This window comes from Oncorhynchus kisutch, linkage group LG26, assembly GCF_002021735.2.
Source record: "Oncorhynchus kisutch isolate 150728-3 linkage group LG26, Okis_V2, whole genome shotgun sequence".
NCBI lineage: Eukaryota > Metazoa > Chordata > Actinopteri > Salmoniformes > Salmonidae > Oncorhynchus > Oncorhynchus kisutch.
Window position 1 is genome coordinate 12,905,474 of NC_034199.2, and position 23,042 is coordinate 12,928,515.

At 40.9% G+C, this 23,042-nt stretch overlaps 1 protein-coding gene across 5 annotated transcripts in view; it reads right to left on the reverse strand.

Annotated features, from left to right (window-relative positions):
• LOC109870851 (growth factor receptor-bound protein 14) overlaps positions 1-23,042 on the reverse strand; it is a 63,871-nt gene that overhangs the window by 9,268 nt on the left and 31,561 nt on the right. For 2 of the 5 annotated variants that reach the window (XM_031805503.1, XM_020461520.2), the window contains one exon: positions 10,741-10,897. In XM_031805503.1, coding sequence (XP_031661363.1) covers positions 10,741-10,897 — 157 coding nt within the window. Of the gene's footprint in view, positions 1-10,740; positions 10,898-11,651; positions 11,965-12,706; positions 13,050-16,507; positions 16,595-16,690; positions 17,172-23,042 lie in introns of those variants that run through there. The other 3 variants (XM_020461522.2, XM_031805504.1, XM_020461521.2) reach the window with 3 other exon arrangements.

A 23,042-nucleotide genomic window follows, 5' to 3' on the forward strand; every position in this document is an offset into this window, starting at 1 on the left:
CCAAATTGTATTAGTCCGAGGTCAAATCCATAGTGGAGAAGGTATTGATACCCAGGGCCAACGCTTGGTGAGGCAGAGAGTGAGCATCGTGGATGGTGCGAGCATTAAGCCATCAGAAGACTGCACAGTCTCAGGTCACCGGACTTCTTCCAGAACACCATGAGTAGGGGCGCGTACTCACTGCGGGACTTTTCGACTATCCCTCGCTCCTCCATCTCATCCAAGGCCCGGCTGAGCTGGTCATAGTGGTTAGGGGAGAGCCTAAGGTAAGGCAGACTGAGCGGCTTGTCGTCACTGATTCTGGAGGTGATGTACATAGCCAGTAGCCTTCTAGCTTGTGCCCTGAGAACATGGACTCGTAGTGGTCTATAAGCTTAACTAGCTTGGCCTTATACTGTGGCGACAACGGAGTGGACTCAATGTCACCTAGCCCCAACTCCTGCAGCACCGCACTTGAGGCTCTGTGCAGCTTGCTGTCACTGTCAATAGTCAAGCTATCTGCACTAGCACTGCCACAGTTGGGGTTGTCATCCATCTTGTCCACCTGCTGCCCCAGGGAGACTGGAGGGACAGCGGGCCCATCCAAGTAGTCAAAGTCCGCCAATGCCATACAGGGAAAAACCTCAGCTATCTTGGCATTGCGTCTCACTGTTACTGGCTTCGGTGAGGGATTGATAACTTTGAATGGGACCATCCATTGCTCCACAATGTTTCTACTGTTTTCCGTACCATAAATGTTTTTTTTTCGGTCTTGAACGTGCACAAACATACCTTATTTACATAAGAATTCAGACCTTTGGCTATTAGACCCAAAATTGAGCTCATGTGACTCCTGTTTCCATCGATCATCCTTCAGATGTTTCTACAATGTGATTGGAGTCCACCCGTGGTAAATTAAATTCATGGGACATGATTTGGAAAGGCACACACTTGTCTACAGTATCAGTCAAAAGCATTCTGCAGCGATATGCCATCCCATCTGGTTTGTGCTGAGTGTGACTATCATTTGTTTTTCAACAGGACAATGACCCAACACACCTCCAGACTGGGTAAGGGCTATTTGACCAACAAGGAGAGTGATGGAGTGCAGCATCAGATGACCTAGCCTCCACAATCACCCAACCTCAACCCAGTTGAGATGAGTTGGACCGCAAAGTGAAGGAAAAGCAGCCAACAAGTGCTCAGTATATGTGGGAAATCCTTCAAGACTGTTCAAAAAGCATTCCAGTTGAAGCTGGTTGAGAGAATGACAAGAGTGTGCAAAGCTGTCAAGGCAAATGGTGGCTACTTTGAAGAATCTCAAATATATTTTGATTTGTTTAACACTTTCTTGGTTACTACATGATTCCATGTGTTATTTCATTGTTTGCCTAGAATGAAAATAGTACAAAAAAAATACCAAAACTTTAATGAGTAGGTGTGTCCAAACGTTTGACTGGTACTGTATATAAAAGCTCCCATAGTTGACAGTGCATGTCAGAACAAAAACAAAGCCATGAGGTCAAAGGAATTCTCTGTAGAGCTCAGAGACAGGATTGTGTCAAGGCACAAAAACATTTCTGCAGCATTGAAGGTCCCCAAAAACACAGTGGCCTCCATCATTCTTAACATCGAAAGACTTGAAAATATCTGTGCAGCGATGCTCCCCATCTAACCTGACAGAGCTTGAGAGGATCTACAGAGAATAAATGGGAGAAACTCCCCAAATACAGGTGTGCCAAGCTTGTAGCATCATACCCAAGAAGACTCGAGGCTTTATCGCTGCCAAAGGTGCTTCAACAAAGTACTAAGTAAGGATCTGAATACCTATGTAAATGTCATATTTCCGTTTTTGTTGATAAAGCGCAAAAATTTCTACAAACCTGTTTTTGCTTTGTCATTATGGTGTATTGTGTGTAGATTGATGACAAAAAAAAAGATTTAATCAATTTTAGAATAAGGCTGCAACGTAACAGAATGTGGAAAAGTCAAGGGGTCTGAATACTTTCCCCGAATGCACTGTACCACACCCTCTTGGGCCAAATTGCTTAAATATAATACAGTATTTCAGAATGTGACCTACCGCTTGCATGTCCAATATCAGACTGGGAATAATTGATGTTTGCAATGTCCCCCCATCTGCAAGCGTAGCCAATGACATTACATCATTTTTGACAATCTAACTTAAACCAACCAATTAGAATACACAAAACATTAAAATACACATTTATGCAGTGGCAAGTGGAAACATGATTAACCACGTTACACATACAGTACATTAGTGGTTATTTGTTCATAATTAATCATACCAGCAATATAAAACACATTTAGTGCCCAGTACAAATCAGACCTGTGTCACAGCAGGACATGTGTTTTTCTAAGTATAAAAATGTTACACCGTGAAGATTGATTATTAACACTTTATCAAGAGATAAGTTATTTATTAATCTAAGGTGGGAGTTACGGTACGAGTCCTGGCCCTGTGGGTGTTATTAGAAGTTCACAGCAACGACAACAAACACATTATTGTCTGAATTTAGCTATTTTTTTCTTTCTTGACATGTTCAAATAAATCAAGCACAGATTGGTAACTTTTTTTCCAATTTGGCACACCAAAACAAGAGGCCATGAGTAACTTCGTAAAAAATAAATAAAAAAGGCACCTATTGTTACTTAAAACCCTCAATTCCATCGCCTCGTTTGACCTAGACACGTCGAAATTTGTATGTAGGCGTCTTTCCTCATGCTGAACAAATTTGCCTCGAGGACCCATAAGGTAAATTGGGAGAGATTTTCCTCCATCTTAGACGTTTTTGAAAACGTATTCTCATGAACCATAAGTTAAAATAACGCCAATGTAGACCCATGGTACATCTCTTAAATTAGTTTGACAAAAGCTAAGGGATTGGTTAAGAGACAGCTGAGTTATTGATGAATCAGGAAATCGGATTTTACGTATCCATTTAAAAATCCACTGTAAATCCAATCCACAATGACCTATCAACTTGAATCGTTTTAGGGTTATCAGACATTACCCTGATAAGATGATTTAAGTTTGGCATGGATAACTTTAAAAATAAGGAAACTAACAAGATTTCACTTTGACAATATGGCACTAATGCTTAAAATAAATCAGACAAATTATTCTCAAGGACTAATTAAGCAATAATACGAGGCCAATAGGAGTGACTTAGACCACATCACAGCCATGATAAAAATGTTATAACACATGGACTCGAGTGTATTACTGTGGTTATACAATGGGTAGCCAGGATTAATAAGAAAGATTCTTTCTCAAACCACCTATTTCAACAGAGCGTGATGCTACATTCACTAACACTTGTAGTCAAGTGCAATTTTTGGGGCTTCTCTGGTCGCTAGTTCTATTCAAATTGACTGTCAAAAACTACCCAAGCGCTGGTTGATAGTTCCATAACGTTGCAGGTTGCCATGGCAAACAAAAATGGTTGCTTTGGAGGCTCTTCCCCCTCCCCCTTGCTAGCAAGCCAATTACACAGCTAACACAATCACTTCAGTTAGAAAGACTGCAAACTAGCTGCATTTAATTTGGCCTCTTTCTCTATTGACATTTAATTTATATATATATCCATAAAATGATGCATATTCATCATTTCTACTGGCTGAGGAAAGCTGCCTGTCTATCTTGTCCTGACAACATTATTTTGGGACACAGTGGAGATCTCATTTCAATATTTGAAATGTCGGAGAGAACGCCTAGATGCTTTTACAGTGGAGATCACGTTTATAAGTTGGATGGGCAGATGAGGCAGTGGATCTGTAAAAGTAGTAGTGCATTGCTAGGTAACGACAAACAATGCCACTTTTTATGAATGTGGCCATGTGTATGTTTCCACCTCCCCCTTTGCCCTCAGAACAGCCTCAACTCATTGGGGCAAGGACTCTGTAGAAGGTGTCGAAAGCGTTCCACAGGGATGTTGGCCCATCTTGACTCCATTGCTTCCTACAGTTGTGTCAAGTTGGCTGGATGTCATTTGGGTGGTGGACCATTCTTGGTACACACGAGAAACTGTTGATCGTGAAAAACCCTGCAGCATTGCAGTTCTTGACACACTCAAACCAGTGCGCCCGGCACCTATTAGCATATCCCGTTCAAAGGCACTTAAATCTTTTGTCTTGCCTATTCAACCTCAATGGCACGTACACAATCCATGTCTCAATTGTCTCAAGGCTTAAAAATCCTTCTTTAACCCGTCTCCTCCCCTTTATCTACACTCATTGAAGTGGATTTAACAAGTGACATCAATAAGGGATCATGGCTTTCACCTGTCTTCAACTGGCCAGTCTGTCATGGAAAGAGTTCTTAATGTTTTGTACACTCAGTGTACAATGTTGTCTAGTAGGTCATGGGCATGAGACTAACAATGGGAATTCCAAACCATCCATTCTATAAAAAATCTGATTCACTCCAAATGTTGATGCATTGAAAGGATGGCCACACTATACCAGTAGATAAATATTAGCATGCACTAAAATATGCACAAAAAAATACAGTAAAATAATGTCATGAAGCATAAGTCCAAATGACACTAAAATGTGGAACGTAAGTCCATGGTACATGCCTAAACTTTGTCAAATAATTATTTGCAAATGTAACACTAATGCTTAAAATCTGTTAATTAAAACATTGTGATTAGTATATAAATTTATTGTTGCTCCATTATATGGTCTGAACGTATTGGAAAGGGGATATTTGAAACCGAAAGTCCTGCCACTTGCGCAGTCAGCATATTTCACACACACACACACACACACACACACACACACACACACACACACACACACACACACACACACACACACACACACACACACACACCTTTATTTTTTACAACTTTAATTAACTAGGCAAGTCAGTTAATTGGGATAGGGGGCAGCATTTTCACTTTTGGATGAATAGCGTGCCCAGAGTGAACTGCCTCCTACTCAGTTCCAGATGCTAATATATGTATATTATTATTAGTATCGGATAGAAAACACTCAGAAGTTTCTATAACTGTTTGAATGATGACTGTGAGCATAACAGAACTCATATGGCAGGCAAAAACCTGAGAAAAAAATCCAAACAGGAAGTGGGAAATCTGAGGTTTGTAGCTTTTGAACTCAGCCCTATCGAATACAGTGGGATATGGGTCGAGATGCACTTCCTAAGGCTTCCACTAGATGTCAACCGTCTTTAGAAACTTGAATGAGGCTTTACTGTGAAGTGGGACTGGATGAGAGCTCTTTGAGTCAGTGGTCTGGCAGAGTGTTACAGCCTCATGACGCGCAGTCACGAGAGAGTTAGTTCGTTCCATGGCTTTTCTACAGACAATGGAATTCTCCGGTTGGAACATTATTTAACTTTTATGATAAAAACATCCTAAAGATTGATTCTATACTTAGTTTGGCAAGTTTCTTCGACCTGTAATATAACTTTTTGAACGTTTCGTCCGACTGGACCAGATCGCTCTTTTGGATTTGTTTACCAAACGCCCTAACAAAAGAAGCTATTGGACATAAATGGCCATAAAATTGACATTATCGAAATAAACAAGCATTTATTGTGGAACTGTGATTCCTGGGAGTGCATTCTGATGACGATCAAAGGTAAGTGAATATTTATAATGCTATTTATGAATAATGTCGACTACCCAACATGGTGGATATTTCTCTGGCTGGTTTAGGCTCTGAGCGATGTTCTCAGATTATGCTTTTCTCGTAAAGTTTAAAAAAAATCTGACACAGCGGTTGCATTAAGGAGAAGTGTATCTAAAGTTCCATGCATGGCACTAGAATTTTCATCAAAATTTATAATGAGTATTTCTGTGAATTCATGTGGCTCTCTGCACAATCACCGCATGTTTTAGAACTACTGAACGTAACGCGACAATGTAAAATTAGTTTTTTTAATATAAATATGCACTTTATCGAACAAAACATACATGTATTGTGTAACATGAAGTCTTATGAGTGTCATCTAATGAAGATCATCAAAGGATAGTGATTCATTTTCTCTATTTGTACTCCTCTCTTTGGCTGGAAAATGGCTGGGTTTTTCTGTGAGTTGGTGGTGACCTAACATAATCATTTGTGGAGCTTTCACTGTAAAGCATTTTTTAAATCAGACACTGGCTGGATTAACGAGAAAGTTACCTTTAAAATAGTGCCTAATACTTGTATATGTTTGAGAAATTTGATTTATGAGATTTCTGTTGATTTGTATTTGGCGCCCTGCAATTTCATTGGCTGTTGGCGAGGGGTTCCGCTATTCTTAATTTCAATGACGGCCTAGGAACGGTGGGTTAACTGCCTTGTCCAGGGGCAGAACGACAGATTTTTACCTTGTTAGCTCAGGGATTCAATCTTGCAACCTAACGGTTAACTAGTCCAACGCTCTAACCACCTGCCTCACGAGGAGCCTGCCTGTTACGCGAATGCAGTAAGAAGCCAAGGTAAGTTGCTAGCTAGCATTAAACTTATCTTATAAAAAACAATCAATCATAATCACTAGTTATAACTACACATGGTTGATGATATTACTAGTTTATCTAGCGTGTCCTGCGTTGCATATAATCGATGCGGTGAGCATTTGCGAAAAAGGACTGTCGTTGTTCCAACGTGTACCTAACCATAAACATCAACGCCTTTCTTAAAATCAATACACAGAAGTATACATTTTTAAACCTGCATATTTAGCAGGCAATACGCCCAATTTTTCAGTTTTTGATTTGTTAAAAAAGTTAGAAATATCCAATAAATGTCGTTCCACTTCATGATTGTGTCCCACTTGTTGTTGATTCTTCACAAAAAAATACAGTTTTATATCTTTATGTTTGAAGCCTGAAATGTGGCAAAAGGTCGCAAAGTTCAAGGGGGCCGAATACTTTCGCAAGGCACTGTATTTACTTTTCTGCTCTTTTGCACACCAATATCTCTACCTGTACATGACCATCTGATCATTTATCACTCCAGTGTTAATCTGCAAAATTGTAATCATTCGCCTACCTCGTCATGCCTTTTGCACACAATGTATATAGACTCTCTTTTTTTTCTACTGTGTTATTGACTTGTTAATTGTTTACTCCATGTGTAACTCTGTGTTGTCTGTTCACACTGCTATGCTTTATCTTGGCCAGGTCGCAGTTGCAAATGAGAACTTGGTCTCAACTAGCCTACCTGGTTAAATAAAGGTGAAATAAAATAAAATAAAAATGTTCTGAGCAAGGAACTTAAACGTTAGCTTTCTTACATGTCACATATTGCACTTTTACTTTCTTCTCCAACACTGTTTTTGCATTATTTAAACCAAATTGAACATGTTTCATTATTTATTTGAGGCTAAATTGATTTTATTGATGTATTATATTAAGTTAAAATAAGTGTTCATTCAGTATTTTTGTAATTGTCATTATTACAAATAAGTAAAAAATAAAAAATAAAAAAATGGCATCAGCTTTTTTTGGTCCTCCAATAAATCGGCATCGGCGTTGAAAAATCATAATCGGTCGAGATAGATAGAGATATATATATATATACACATACATACATACATACATACATACATACATACATACACGTGTAAACTCAATACATTAAGTAATGCACTTAAAAATAATGACCTGCTGCATTCAAAGATGCAACCTACAGCACTAGACTTAACGTCACTTGTCTCATCCTTGTGGTATTGAGAGATAAACATGGTCATGCTGATTGTACAAAGGAAGATAGCAATCTCTCACGTACGAACTTTGTTATCCAACGGATCATGTGCAACTTCGGTCATCCTGTGAACCCCGTTCATTGTTGATCACAGCTATATTTATTATTTCAAGTTATCGAACTTTACTCATCCTTTGAACCTCAAATGCATATTCATCGTTCCAATGGAAAGCAGCGGTTTTTCAGGCAGTCATCTGGAATCACAGCCATTTGAGGCTGAGTAATTCCCATAGTATAACCACAGCCGGGGCAAGGCGGGCTGCCGCATGGTCATCAGACCCAAATCCTAGTCAGGGTCTATTACAGCCAATAAAGCAATGGCTGTCTAGTATCGTTATAATTTCATCGCCACATAAGCACTGCATTAAGCGCTGAAAGGGCTTAGAGAATGAATAATGCAAAAAATTGTACATCTAAGTCGAGTAGCACTTCATTACAAACTCAGTAATAGCAGATGTGCTTCTGTTATAGAAGTAGTTTGAAGTGCAAGCTTTATTTGGCTTGACCAAGATGAGTGAATCAGGCCAGAGATTGTTAGATGTTCAAAGGGCTCTAAAAGGTCGAGAGGAACTAATTAGTCTATCCCAAATGGCACATAGGGCTCTGGTCAAAAGTAGTGCACTATATTAGGGAATAGGGTGCCATTTGGGGGACAAAAGCAATATTTTATGTCAGTATGATATAACATGGCACAAAAGAAGCTGAGATGCCTTGCAATGTAGTCATATGTAAGGTTCTTTACAGGGTTGCAAAATACTAGTTAACAGGTTTTCCAGAAACCCAGGTTAGAATATGCCTGGATTTAAGAGTGAATGAGCAGGAAATCAAGGAATCGACAAACCGGGATTTCCAGAAAACACGGCCACTTTGGAACCCTAGTTCTTTATAGTTTTACAGCTTCTTTATAATGACAACAGTTAGGAGCCTGTTAGCTCAATGCTTCATCAACAGGAAACAATTGACTATTGGAATAAAAGTGGTTGTGTTTTAGCTGACATTCTTTTCACAAGTTTCTTTTCCAAAGGGTCATTTGCATTTAGGGATTAATTGAGTCTTTTCTGCATAAACCGAACCAAAAATATAAATGCAACAAAGATTTGACTGAGTTACAGTTCAAATAAGGAAATCAGTCAATTGAAACAAATTCATAAGGGCCTAATCTATGGATTTCTGGGAATACAGATGCCAAACCAAAAAAAAAGACATAGGGGCGTGGATCAGAAAACCAGTCAGTATCTGGTGTATCCACCATTTGCCTCATGATACATCTTCTTCATATTGACTTAAGGCTGTCGATTGTGGCCTTTGGAAAGTTGCTGGATATTGCGGAAACTGGAACACGCTGTCGTACACGATGATCCAGAGCATCCCAAACATCCTCAATGGGTGACATGTCTGGTGAGTATGCAGGCCATGGAAGAACTGGGACATTTTCAGCTTCCAGGAATTATGTACAGATCCTTGCGACATGGGGCCGTGCATTATCATGCTGAATGAGGTGATGGCAGCGGATGAATGGCACGACAATGGGCCTCAGGATCTCGTCACAGTATCTCTGCGATTTCAAAATATCATCGATAAAATGCAATTGTGTTTGTTGTCCATAGCTTATGCCTGCCCATACCATAACCCCACCACCTGTTCACAACATTGAAATCAGCAAACCGCTCGCCCACACAAAGCCATAAATGCTGTCTGCCATCTGCCCGGTACAGTTAAAATTAGGATTTATCCGTGAAGAGCACACTTCTATGTGCCAGTGGCCATCGAAGGTGAGCATTTGCTGACTGAAGTTGGTTACGACGCCGAACTGCAGTCAGGTTAAGACCCTGGAGAGGACGACAACCACGCAGATGAGCTTCCCGAGACTGTGCAGAAATGCTTTGGTTGTGCAAACCCACAGTTTCATCAGCTGTCCGGGAGCCTGGTCTCAGACAATCTCGCAGGTGGGGATGCCGGATGTTGAGGTCCTGGTGTTGTTACACGTGGTCTGCGGTTGTGAGGGCAGTTGGACGTACTGGTAAATTCTCTAAAACGACATTGGAGGAAGCTTATGGTAGAGAAATTAATATTCAATTCTCTGGCAAAAGCTCTGTTGGACATTCCTGCAGTCAGCATGACAATTGTGCGCTCCCTCAAAACTTGAGACATCTGCAGCACTGTGTTGTCTGACAAAATTGCACATTTTAGAGTGGCCTTTTATTATGTCCAGCACAAGGTGTACTTGTGTAATAATCATGCCGTTTAATCAGCTTCTTGATATGCGCCACCAGTCAGGTGGATGAATTATCTTGGCAAAGGATAAATGCTCACTAACAGGGAAGTAAACAAATCTGTGTGCACAATTTGACCGAAATAAGCTTTTTGTGCATATGGAACATTTCAGCTCATGAAACATGGGACCAACACTTTACATGTTCCGTTTATATTCTTGTTCAGTTAAGCTCATCTGAAATGAACACTAAAAAAATATATATAATTCCACATTACAGTCATGCCAATAAAGTCAAGGAGAAAAGGAGAGACTCAGAGCAACACTGCAGACTTTAGGACACACCTTTAGGACACACTAAACTGGTTGAATGATAACAGCACATTTCCAGCAAATTCAATGCTTTCAAGACTCAATGAAATAATGAACAGAACAGATGGATAAATTGTGCAATGTAAGCTGCTGAGAAATGGTAAGGCTACACCTGTAGGAAGTTTGGAGTCACCGTTGCTGTTCGATTAACTCCTTGCTGATCAACTTGGTGGTATCTTTCCAAAGAGCAGAATCACACTGCAGTGTGCCACAGAAAGAATAAAAAAATAAATAAAAAACTGTATCCGGTTTAGGGTTATGAACTCACTAAACCGAATCTTGTGCACATCCTCATCACTATTACGCAGTAATCTAATGTTGTATTCACTTTTTTTACGTAGAAGATTTTGTGTCTATTTGATACTGTACTTGTAAAACGGCTTCGTCTTAATTGCCCCTGGTGGGATAAATAAAGTCGTTTTGAATTGAATTCTTACCTATGCTTAGATGGGTGAGATGCTCAAACAGAGTCCAGCTGTGGTCGTCAATGCAGTGATTCTTCAGGACAAACAGCTGGCATATGTCCCGGGCTGTGATGTCAGTGGGAACCTCTACTGTTCGACTTGTATTGTCCTCATTATACACTTTGATTACCTGCAGTGAAACAAAACACATCGACTTGAACAACATATGTATCAGAAAAGTTCAGAGCTTGCTTTATATGTACATTTAAAATACATACCACATATGTACATTAAATAAAAACGTACATTAAATATACATCAAACTACAAATAACCAACTAGGCAAGAAATAGTGGTCAGAAAATTTCAAAACATGCGATTTTCTAAATGTTCTCCAAGCTTTATAGGATATTAGGCATGTCAAATCTCATCTTTGTCAAAGTCCATGATAATTCTACCCCATAATCATTCAACCCACACACAAGAGCACAAAATTCTCCCAAAAGTTGATAAATGTATCCCTAACAAAGTAGCCTACTGCGTGCAGGTTAGAGTTTTTCCATCGTAAATCTTGTTCTGGAGACAGCTCTGCACTAGCTGGCACAGCCACAAAGTCTGAACATTTTAAACCTAACCCTAACCACACTGCTAACCCTAACTTAAACATAAGACCAAGCATTTTTTGTTTTCATACATTTTTATTTGGAATTTGCAGCCTGCCTATCTAAAATGGGAAAGGGACCAGTCCTGCCTCCAGGACAAGACACGACAAACATCAACGTGCCTACTGCGTAGCCTATTGTTCCAATTACCTTGTCCTTCTTTTTCCTTCTTCACAGCAGGTATATTACAGCTCTGCATTAAAAAGCTCTCAGAGAATCTCAACAGTCATGCAATATTAACACAAAACAAGCTACTAACAAATCATCTGACATCACAACTTACCTTTCGGTTGGGAGACAAGACCTGTGAATTTGAGCTAACTCTGCAGCCTATATAGGGCTGAGTGCACAGCATTGTAAACCGGGCTTTTAGTGAGGAACATGCATCAGACAGGCAGACAGTGCAGAGCCGAACAGAACAGAGCCGAGTAGCGAGTCGGTATCAGCTGGGAAGCGGAAAGTAGAGCCCGCTCTCCCTCTCTTTCTCCTCTCTTTACTGCAGTGGGGCAGAAATGAGCTAATTAGAAAGAGCTCCCTCTGAGCACAGCGTTTTCCTGACTCCACAGATATATGTCACCGGGGCTATGGCCCAATCACCTGCTACCTTTCCCCCCCCCCCCCCCCAAGTAAAAGAGCCCAGGATCAGCCTGCTCTGCTCCACACAGCCCAGGAGGAGGAGAAGAAAAGAGTCAAAAGGCTCACTCCCCCTCCCTATTCACACAGCCATGGCAATTTGAGTTCTTAGCATAAAGCCCTGCGTGAGCTCTAAAGCCATTACAAAGGTGCTGGTTAAATGTAATGCTAGTTGGGTCAACTCCGTCTAAAGTTGACAGGGGTGGGCGGGGAGAAGGGAGGAAGAGAGTCACAGTAAAGACCAACTGGCTGCCTCTTTCTGTGTGCACGGGTCTGTGTGCCTTGGTTTAAGGCGGATCGTGGGGCAGGATGCACCAGCCCTCTTTTGTGGAGTGAAACGAGGCCACAGTGCTCCAGCCGAGCTGGGGTCAGCGCCCTTAAGGAGCCCGCAGCGAATCACAACCACCAACTATGACGTCACCCCTCAATGAAGTAAAAAAAGAAAATCTCGTTTTTAAAATGTCAGTGCCGAGATTTACAAGACCCAAAAAACACATAAGGATCCCCCTTTGCGGGTACCTAACAAAAGCCAAGGGACTGCATTACTGGGATTACTTTAATGTCCTTTTGGTGAGTTGTCTGTACAGTACAGACGGACAAGCTAACAATGACACACTAATCATCTCATACATTGCAGTAACACTGAAGTCACGGAGGTTGAAGTAGAAAGCCGAAGATGATAATCTCAAAGCCCAGAGCACTTACTGTATAAAACATTACATTGCATCCAATGCATTTCCAGCGGTAGAAATGACAAAAGCAACAAAAAAAACACAAAAAAAAGATGAAAACTGTGAAGGAGCCTCTAAATCAGGCTGTGGAAAAAAACATCTAGGCAGGAATCTAGTTGTGTCCCTCTGTGGAAGTCACTTCCTGAGAATTTGCCAAATCAAATCTCCAAAGGATCGTGTTTCATGGAGGAACAGGGCAGGGTTTGTCAGGGGGTGAAACAGCTTTTACTGCGTTACTCCTGCAGATGACGGGTTGACATTAGTTCCTCCACACAAACACACTGGACACGATGCTACACTACACAAGGTTTAGGATTTGTGTGTCAGGAAGATATTTTAATATATTAGTATAGGAAAACCCTAGTAAAAAAAAAAAAAGATATAGGATTTGCGATTTTTCCAATAGAATCCTGTAGGGTTTTCACAATCCGATAAGATTTTGTTCCACCTCTTTCAGAATCCTATTAGACTGCTTTTTCCCCCTAATTGAAAATCAAAAGTAATCATATTGGATCCTATAGGATTCTCACAATCCTAAAATATTTTGTATCAGTCCTTAATGGACTACTTTAAGTAATCCTATAGGTTTTTGCCTTGTAGGGTTTTGTCACCCCAATCAGAATCCTATTACAACTTTTTATTTATTTATTATAGGTTTGTCATCATTTGTTCCAGTGCAATACAACACGAATTACAACATTTTTGTTGATTGGAAACTGTTCTACATGACTACCAGTACAGTGCACCTTTTTCAATAAAACACCCAAAATGAATGATGACAGAAACATTTGTGTATTCATTTTGAGATATTGCTTCACGAAAATGCTACACATGTATTATAAAAGTACTGTAGTGTTACGCCTCGATCACAGCGACATTGCGTTTTGGGTACACCAGAAGTACTTTAAAATGTCCAATGGAAACACTGCATTTGCCCCACAGCATTGCATGGCAGAGGCAGTTGCAGTGCGATCTGTGTGGCGAATTCGTTGGATTTATCGAACGTATGCATAAAAATTGTATGCGTAGACGGCTTGACAGAAATGGTAGCAGAAGGTGAACGTTGAACTTTTGTTGCACAGATATCCACATTCTGCTGCGTACCATTTAGCAAAAAGACACTGTAGGTGTGATCGAGGCATTGTGCATGCTCCCTGTAGCACTCTGTCTGTTTATATTTAGCAATACAACAAATTTGGTTTGTATGTCCTTTTTGGAGTGTTCCGCAAAACTAGATATAATCTGTGTGCATATCTCTTGACTAATATCTATGTTTACCCACTTCAGAGAGCTTTGGACAAATATTTGGTGAGGTTCTTGAAAATGCATTCAACACTCTGCAATTAAAAAAATCTGCTGAGTCGGTCCTCATTCGGTGTCCTACATTCCCGTATCTGGAGATACAAGATTGCAGACAGCAAAAAAGTTCACAACTAACAAACAAAAAAAATGCATAATTCATTCTAATGAGTCCTTCAACAGACTTGAGCCCACACTAGCATCTACATGCGCCGGCTCTCGCCTATATCGATTTGATTATTGTTCAGAGCATGCTGGGATGTTTTAACTAGGGTTGAAATGACTGGCCTCGGTATCCATGATAAATCACTTTGGCCCAAGGGGAGTCAAATGAATGGAGAAGCCAGATAAAATGCCACTGTGAACTGCTGCGTTCTGTATCAATGACCACAAAGAGGTGCGTTCATCAGGTAGCCATGCCATGTGCCCACCTGCACCTGCTTTAATTTCACAGCCAAATTACCTTTTTATTTTATTTTTATAGTGTCATTACTCTAATATAGTTACTGTGGATGCTTTACAAAAAGCTTTCCTAGAAAGACAGAAAACCTGCAGTTTTCTACCAATTATTATTATTTTTTTTATCTTCATTATACCATGTTCAAAGACGACACTAAAATATGACAACAAATCCGAAGAGAGTGAACACATAAGGACTACTTAATGCCTCAGTTGAAGTGAAAAAGTAGTCCAGAGCACATGCAGGCGACCTGGCCTGTGCAACTAAATACCAAAAGTGCATTTCAGTCCAAAAGTAAATGTGAAGTGTGCTCACGATTTTAAGTTCAGATAGTCAGTCGTTCTGGAACTGCGGGAACTTAACACAATGACATACACTGTGCAGGGACTGACATGGGAGAGTGCTGAGGGAAATAAGATAAGAGTTGGCCAACAGTGATAAGGTTGATGACAGGGCTAAGCAGCGCTACGAGCTTTGAACCAGTACTAACGGCAAACCAAATTTTTAGCCCCGGCCTTCCCCGTCGACGGCCACGCGGTTGCACATACAAATTGTACAGACACTCTGGGAGAAAAGGAACATGGTCTCCAATTGAGACAAAAAAGGGAGGGAAAATCCAGACAGACAAAAGGGCTGGCCTAAATATAGATTTGTCTATGCTTAGCTAACAACGCTATAAAAGTCCTCGTTATCTCAAGGACAGGGTTGCGGACACCGGTTTGCTAATTTGCGTGTGCTAGTTTTACCTTGAACTCCACTCCCCACAGCTGCAGCTCTATCTGTGAGTGCCACAGCAGTGGCCTCAGCCCTGGGCTCAGCTCAGTGTGTAACAACCATACATCCACAGTGCCCTTCACTACAGCAAAAGCACTGGATAAGCTCAGTTAGCCATGCTACACCTAAACATGCTTGAACTCCCTGCCCGTCTGGACACAGCAGTCCTAGGTGCTACACCTGGGCCGATGCAGTCTCTTGGCCCTACTGCTCTCATCTTGAGGCATTTCAGTTGACCATTGTGCAGCTGCATATTCTGCGTTTCTGACACGTAATGTCAAGCCTTTGATTTCATGATTAATGCAAAAAAAGGTATTTTAACAACACATTTTAAAAAGGGTACTCATAACACCAAACCAAGAATATGTTGGAGGACCATAAATAACCATAGGTCAAACATTTTACACATGTAACAGTGGAACTCCTCAGGTGGTTCAACAGGCAACAGGCTCACATAGAACCTTGAAATGGCTCACTCTAGTGTCATTTTTGCCAAACAGGTTTTAAATGACTTCTACATGTATCCTTGGCGTGATATCATCATGGCATTGGGCTGTCCAAGTCAGAGTTCACAAATACGTGGACAAAATTGTGTTTTAATGTCAACCATGGGGGGGGGGGGGGTTTATTCCCTCTCACTTTTTAATAAGTGGGTCGACTGCAAAATTGTATCACATTTCTATTCAGCTGAAAGATCTAGGGAAGCGCATGGTGAAAAATATAGGCCTGCTTGTCACACACACACACACACACACACACACACACACACACACACACACACACACACACACACACACACACACACACACACACACACACACACGAGGCTAGCTAACCTCTGAAGAAGCATAGCTGCTCCAATGACTGCCATATACTGTACCTCAGCAGTAAAGGGGAAAACATACTGAAGACAAATCTATGAATTTAATGTAAAAAAATAAAAAATAATTTAAAAAAGCTAATGTGACGACTGATGGGAAACTGATAGAAAAACTGAAGCACAATCCAAAAGGATGAAATAAAAACTACTGTATCTCTGGACTGGAGGGATTTTTTCTTCTGAACTCCAGGCCAAACTGGTTCAGAAAAGTGGATGAATAAACTGTTTTTCCACTTCTAGTTTCAGAGTGGTTTAGTCGAATCCCATTGTACGATTTAACACGGACACACTACTAGGACAGTTAAAGAAAGCAGAAGTCATGCACAGTGTGGCAAAGGGGAAATTACAAGCACGTTTCCTACCCGCTTCTGAAGACAAAGTGGAGTAATGGCAGGCAAGGTGACTCTTCTCACATGGAAGTTCATGCTTCTTTCCTCAGTACACAACAACTAAAATAAATCATATCCATATATCGAAGTTGTAAATACTGGTATTATATAGATTTCAGAAAAATCAAACATGCTATGTCATACTTAGTATATTACCTTAATATGCAGAAGACTCTTCTCTAAGTGATTCTACTGTATGCTATAGAATACACGTTGTATCGTATATCTCCCTACACTGAGGTCGTGCACAATGAATGTGTGAGACAGAGAAGTCATCGCTGTGCAAGAAACTCCTCCTTTGTCCTTGGAAATCTAAAACTATTTTTTTTTTTTTTTAAAGAAAGCCACTTTATCAAGCCACAAACAAGTCTTGATAAAAATAGTTCCAAGACGGACTATAGTTTACAATGCAGAAGCTCAGAGAAAGCCAGAAAGCTAAAAAACGACAGAAAAAAAAATCAAGATTAAACATCTGACACAAAAGTGAGTAGGTGTATTATTTATAGTAATATAGTTGCCCATTTCTAACAGCTCAGAGAAAATATTTCCATTGGTACAAAAGCAACATTAAATAAAATAAAAAATGCCTGAAAAGGGAAAACTGTGACGTAGTCGATGGCCAGTCATTTAGGAGGAGAATTGACACCTCCCCCCTTTTACCAGAACGTGTTTGTCTATTCAACAATATCATTGTACTACAATCTCCTGCAATAAATCAAAATGTGAAGTGTATAAATGTTGTCAACTTAAGAATAAATGTAATTTGCAAATATGTCCACAAGAATATCTGGCAAATCACATTTGACATGAATTTCCAAATTTAAATTTCTCCACATTTCGTATCGTAAAAAGCGTGTAAGTCAAGTACAGCTATAGGCAATGAACAATAGTGCATCGCTGATATCATATCTATACGACACTACAGCAAGGAAAAGATGTGGTTGGCAAAGAGGAATGGGGACGCGAGGAGGAGTTTGGGAGACTGTACGAATTGGGGGCTTCAAAATAGCTCTGCGCCAAGTTGTTCCCACAGCGACAATTGCCACAATTCATCATCATCTACATCTGTTTTACTGTAAGGATGAACAAAGAAGTCTCTGAAACGAGCAGCCTCACACAGTATGCATTAAGAGTTAATGATGTAATAATGAAAGTCACTCAATGGTCTGATAAGGACGAGTTACACAGCAAATATGATGTATTTTAATACATGTTTTGTCAATGGTAAAAGAGGATTGGGCCCTGACAAAACCTCTATTTTAATTCTGACAACGCTAAAACAATCATATTAGCTCCCTTGGCTATTCTGCCAAATGTTCCTGCTGATAAGCTTCAACTTGGATAAAAAGTTCAAGGAAGAGATAAAAAAAAGGGGGAATTTGATAATGATGATAAGTGGTGTTTTTGTTGGAGTGTTCAAGTGTTTCTTATGTTTTATTAAAAAGGAAAAGCAGAAACATGTCCTTGGACACACGAAACTAGAAACATCCGACAGGGCCTAGAGCTCTTTTCATAAAACACAGTTATACAATTAGCTCTAGGCCCTATAATGGGTCACAGTCGAAAAAGGGACCAGAAATGCATTGCTAGATACACACCAACACCATGCACAGGTCAGTACCGCTCTGCTACATATTTCTGTCTTTCCAAGTGCAGGGCAAAGCTCAACATTTGAGCCAAAACTCTCCTATTATTCTTAAAATGTCAAGCAGAGGAGGCAACTTCAGCTGAGGAAATACTACACTGACTTTATTATGACAGAAACAACGAGACCAGATGCTCTTTTTTTAGTAGTATTATTTTACAGAAGGGCCGATAAATGATTTCAAATCAACAACATTCTATGGGCAGATAACGGCATACATTTGAATGAATTCAACAAGAAAACACATTATCCGGTTTTACGTACATTAATATGTCATTAAAAGTGCATGAAATGTACTAACACAGTATACAAGTCAGAATCAGACCATGTACTGTAGTTTAGACTAAATCCGGACACATTGTAGCAGTGGAAGGATTCCTCTCTCCTGATACTCTTTCATTCCTTCCTTCCCCCCCAGACCAGACCGGGGCGGGGCGGGGGGGGGGGGGGGGGGGGGGGTTGCACAGCGGTGACTGTCATACAGCTTCCCTCATGAGTACGGAGGAGGAGTCCATCCCAAGCTCACAGTTTATCTGGGATCGCAGCACAACATGTTGTGAATCGCACAGACAAGCAGACGCTGCTAGTTATCGGAGTGCAAAAAATGAATTTGGATTAATGGAGCCAAATTGATAACGGAGTCTCCGCAACTCTCATAACAAAGCCTGCTCCAGACATTCTGTCCTTGACCAGGGCTCGATTCAAACAAGATCCTTTCACAGGCCCCGTCAGAGCCGAGCAGGGATCACACACACAGCAGGGCAAATAAAACAAACTCTGGCAAATGCAGGTCTACAATTATGCATGAATGCCTTTGTTGAGCGGTATGGGAGTAGAAACACTGCTATCAATGTACTCCTTTTCTTTCAACTGTACAGTCAGTCCACTCAAATGGATATTCTCAATCCATATCACAACAGAGTGCATTATCTGCTTGTAGACCTTTACACACCTACCCCGTATACAGGTTAAAAATGGCAGATTTGGACACTGATAAACGGCAGTGGCTGTACAGTAACATGCTATACATGATGTCAGAGCTCAGGTTCTCCACTTTACAGCGCTGTATGGGATTCAACTGACAGCAGTTCTAGATGTGAGCACCAAGCACAACGAGAAGATGCACCCCTCATCCCTCCCGCTAATTGAGCTACTTTTACAAAAATGTTTTGTTTGTGTGTGTGGAAAGCTGTAGATCAAATGGTAGGCGATATATTTTGAAAGCTGAGACGTTGAGGATTATAATAAATAGAGCTTTGATGTCATATAAGCAAACCACACACCCGTGAGTCCAAATATGCGCTTCACATTTCCATATTCTAATATTCATGTCATTTACAATAACAAACGTTTATGATCCCCGTGTTTGACGTACAGTTACAAGGACGACATCACACAGTGGTTTGTTCTGAACAGAATGAGCCCGTTTGTGCCATTGTGAAGGAAATGTGCGCATGACTCCATTCTATGCGCACTTAAATTACTATCCGTTTCTCTGATGCGCCTTAAAGTGGTCAAAAAAAGAACTCATTTGTCATACATGAGTACAAGTAAAAGCTACACATCAAATTCCTTAAACAAATCAGACGGCACAATTTTTTATTTATGTTTTTAAACATCCAGGGGCACACTCCAACACATTTAGAAACTCAGTATTTGTGTTTAGTGAGTCTGCCAGATCAGAGGCAGTAGGGGATGACAACACGTTATATTGAATTGGACCATATTGCTGTCCGGCCTGAGTATTCATAATGTAACAAGTACTTAATGGAAAATGTACAGAAGTAAAACATACATATATTCTTTAGGATTGTAGTGGAGGAAGTACAATTTTTCGAAATTATATATAATAGAGTACAGATACCCCCCAAAAACTACTTAATTAGTACTTCAAAGTATTTTTTAATGAGTTACTTTACACCACTGGTTAATATTATTTTATTACATAAAAGTAATGCGTGACTTGACTGTGCCGGGCCTAACATCATAAGAGCATAAATCATCCACCCTAGACATGTATACACTAGGCTTTGTCGGTATCCAGATTGTCATACCGACCTTGTGCCATCCCAGGATATTCAGTAATACTGGCACTGAACACAAGGGGAGCTATTTTCAAAACTATTTGCAGGACAGACATCCCAGCTCATAAAGTCATGCAAGTAACTCATAAATTCTCCTTGCAGTTTTCTGCACACACACACACAAAACCAATATTAGACAGCAAGTCTCTTGATCCAGGAGGGGATCCTGTGTTACCAAGAGGGGCTTGATTGCAAGAAGCTAACCACTTACATATACATTTGAGTCACTTAGTAGAGACTTATCCAGAGCGACTTACAGTTAGTACCATTCATCTTAAGATAGCTAGATGGGCCAACCACATATCTCAGTCCTCAATCAAGTAGACATCACCAAAAGCACAACTAGAGATCACTTAGCACATTTTAGACAGTTAACTGAACAGTTAAATCAAAAATCAAATGTGCCGAATACAACAAGTGTAAACCTTACTGTGAAATGATTACTTACAAGCCCTTAACCAACAGTGCAGTTCAAGAAGAGTTAAGAAAATATTTACTAAATAAACAAAAGTAAAAAATTATTAAAAAGTAACACAATAACGAGGCTATATACAGGGGGTACCGGTATCGAGTCGGTGTGCGGGGGTACAGGTTAGAGGTAATTTAGGGGTAGGGGTGAAGTGACTAGGCATAGATAATAAAACAGTGAGTAGCAGCAGTGTACAAAACAAACCGAATAGTTATTAGGTATCCAAGATGGCGTAGCAGTCAGACGTCTTGTCGTGTCGTGTCCCTTGTGTATATATATGAATTTTTTTCCTTTTTTTTAAAACATTTTTTTCAAAACATTTTTCTAAACCTCAACATCTAAATACTCTCCTGCAACCCGCCTCACCCAATGTAGCGTGGATCTGCTTTTTTTCTAAAGTATTTCTATTTACTTCAGATCCGGAACCCCCTGGCCAGAGCTCCTGTGCTACCACCGAAGCATACTCCTGGGCTACAATATCCAGACCCACGACCGGTCTATCGATGTCACCGCATGAAGAGGCATAAACAGACGTAACCCCCATCGCGACGTCCCCCAAAAGGCTAACTTTCTAGCCCTTGCTATCTGCTTGCTTGCTAATTCGGCCTGCTAACTGCTAGCTTGTTTAGCCTCGACTAACTAACTGTTCGCTTGTTAGCACAGGCCTGCTAACTGTCTGAATCGCCGCATCCCCAGCCAGCCCATCCACTCACTGGACCCATATTTACTTTCAATCTTTTTGATTTTTAATTTGATTATACCGTCCGGTAACCTGCCTCACCCAATGTGATACGGAATCGCTATTATTTTTAATTTTTAGAACACATTCAAGAACCTCCAGAAGCTAACCAGCTACAAGCTATTTAGTCATTGTTAGCCACTGCTAGCGGCTTTTACCTTCAGCACAGCCAGCCAGTTTTTATTTGCCTGGATAATACTCGCCAGTCTAACTTCCCTGTCCCATCCACCGCTGCCCCCTGGACACTGTGATCACTTGGCTACATAGCTGATGCCTGCTGGACTGTCTATTAATCACGGTACTCCATTCTGTTTTTTTATGTTTTATCTGTCGGCCCCAGCCGCACTCAGTCTCTGTGTGTAGTTAATCCGACTCTCTCTGCCTAGTCAACGCCATTTTACCTGCTGTTGTTGTGCTAGCTGATTAGCTGTTGTTGTCTCACCTACTGGTTTAGCTAGCTCTCCCAATCAACACCTGTGATTACTGTATGCCTCACTGTATGTCTCTCTCAAATGTCAATATGCCTTGTATACTGTTGTTCAGGTTAGTTATCATTGGTTTAGTTTACAATGGAGCCCCTAGTTCCACTCTTCATACCCCTGATACCTCCTTTGTCCCACCTCCCACACATGCGGTGACCTCACCCATTACAACCAGCATGTCCAGAAATACAACCTCTCTTATCATCACCCAGTGCCTGGGCTTACCTCCGCTGTACCCGCACCCCACCATACCCCTGTCTGCGCATTATGCCCTGAATATATTCTACCATGCCCAGAAATCTGCTCCTTTTATTCTTTGTCCCCAACACTCTAGGCGACCAGTTGACAGCCTTTAGCCGTACCCTCATACTACTCCCCCTCTGTTCCGCGGGTGATGTGGAGGTAAACCCAGGCCCTGCATGTCCCCAGGCACCCTCATTTGTTGACTTCTGTGATCGAAAAAGCCTTGGTTTCATGCATGTCAACATCAGAAGCCTCCTCCCTAAGTTTGTTTTACTCACTGCTTTAGCACACTCTGCTAACCCTGATGTCCTTGCCGTGTCTGAATCCTGGCTCAGGAAGGCCACCATACCTAACTATAACATTTTCTGTCAAGATAGAACTGCCAAAGGGGGAGGAGTTGCAGTCTACTGCAGAGATAGCCTGCAAAGTAATGTCATACTTTCCAGGTCCATACCCAAACAGTTCGAACTACTAATTTTAAAAATTACTCTCTCCAGAAATAAGTCTCTCACTGTTGCCGCCTGCTACCGACCCCCCTCAGCTCCCAGCTGTGCCCTGGACACCATTTGTGAATTGATTGCCCCCCATCTAGCTTCAGAGTTTGTTCTGTTAGGTGACCTAAACTGGGATATGCTTAACACCCCGGCAGTCCTACAATCTAAGCTAGATGCCCTCAATCTCACACAAATCATCAAGGAACCCACCAGGTACAACCCTAAATCTGTAAACAAGGGCACCCTCATAGACGTCATCCTGACCAACTGGCCCTCCAAATACACCTCCGCTGTCTTCAACCAGGATCTCAGCGATCACTGCCTCATTGCCTACATCCGCTACGGATCCGCA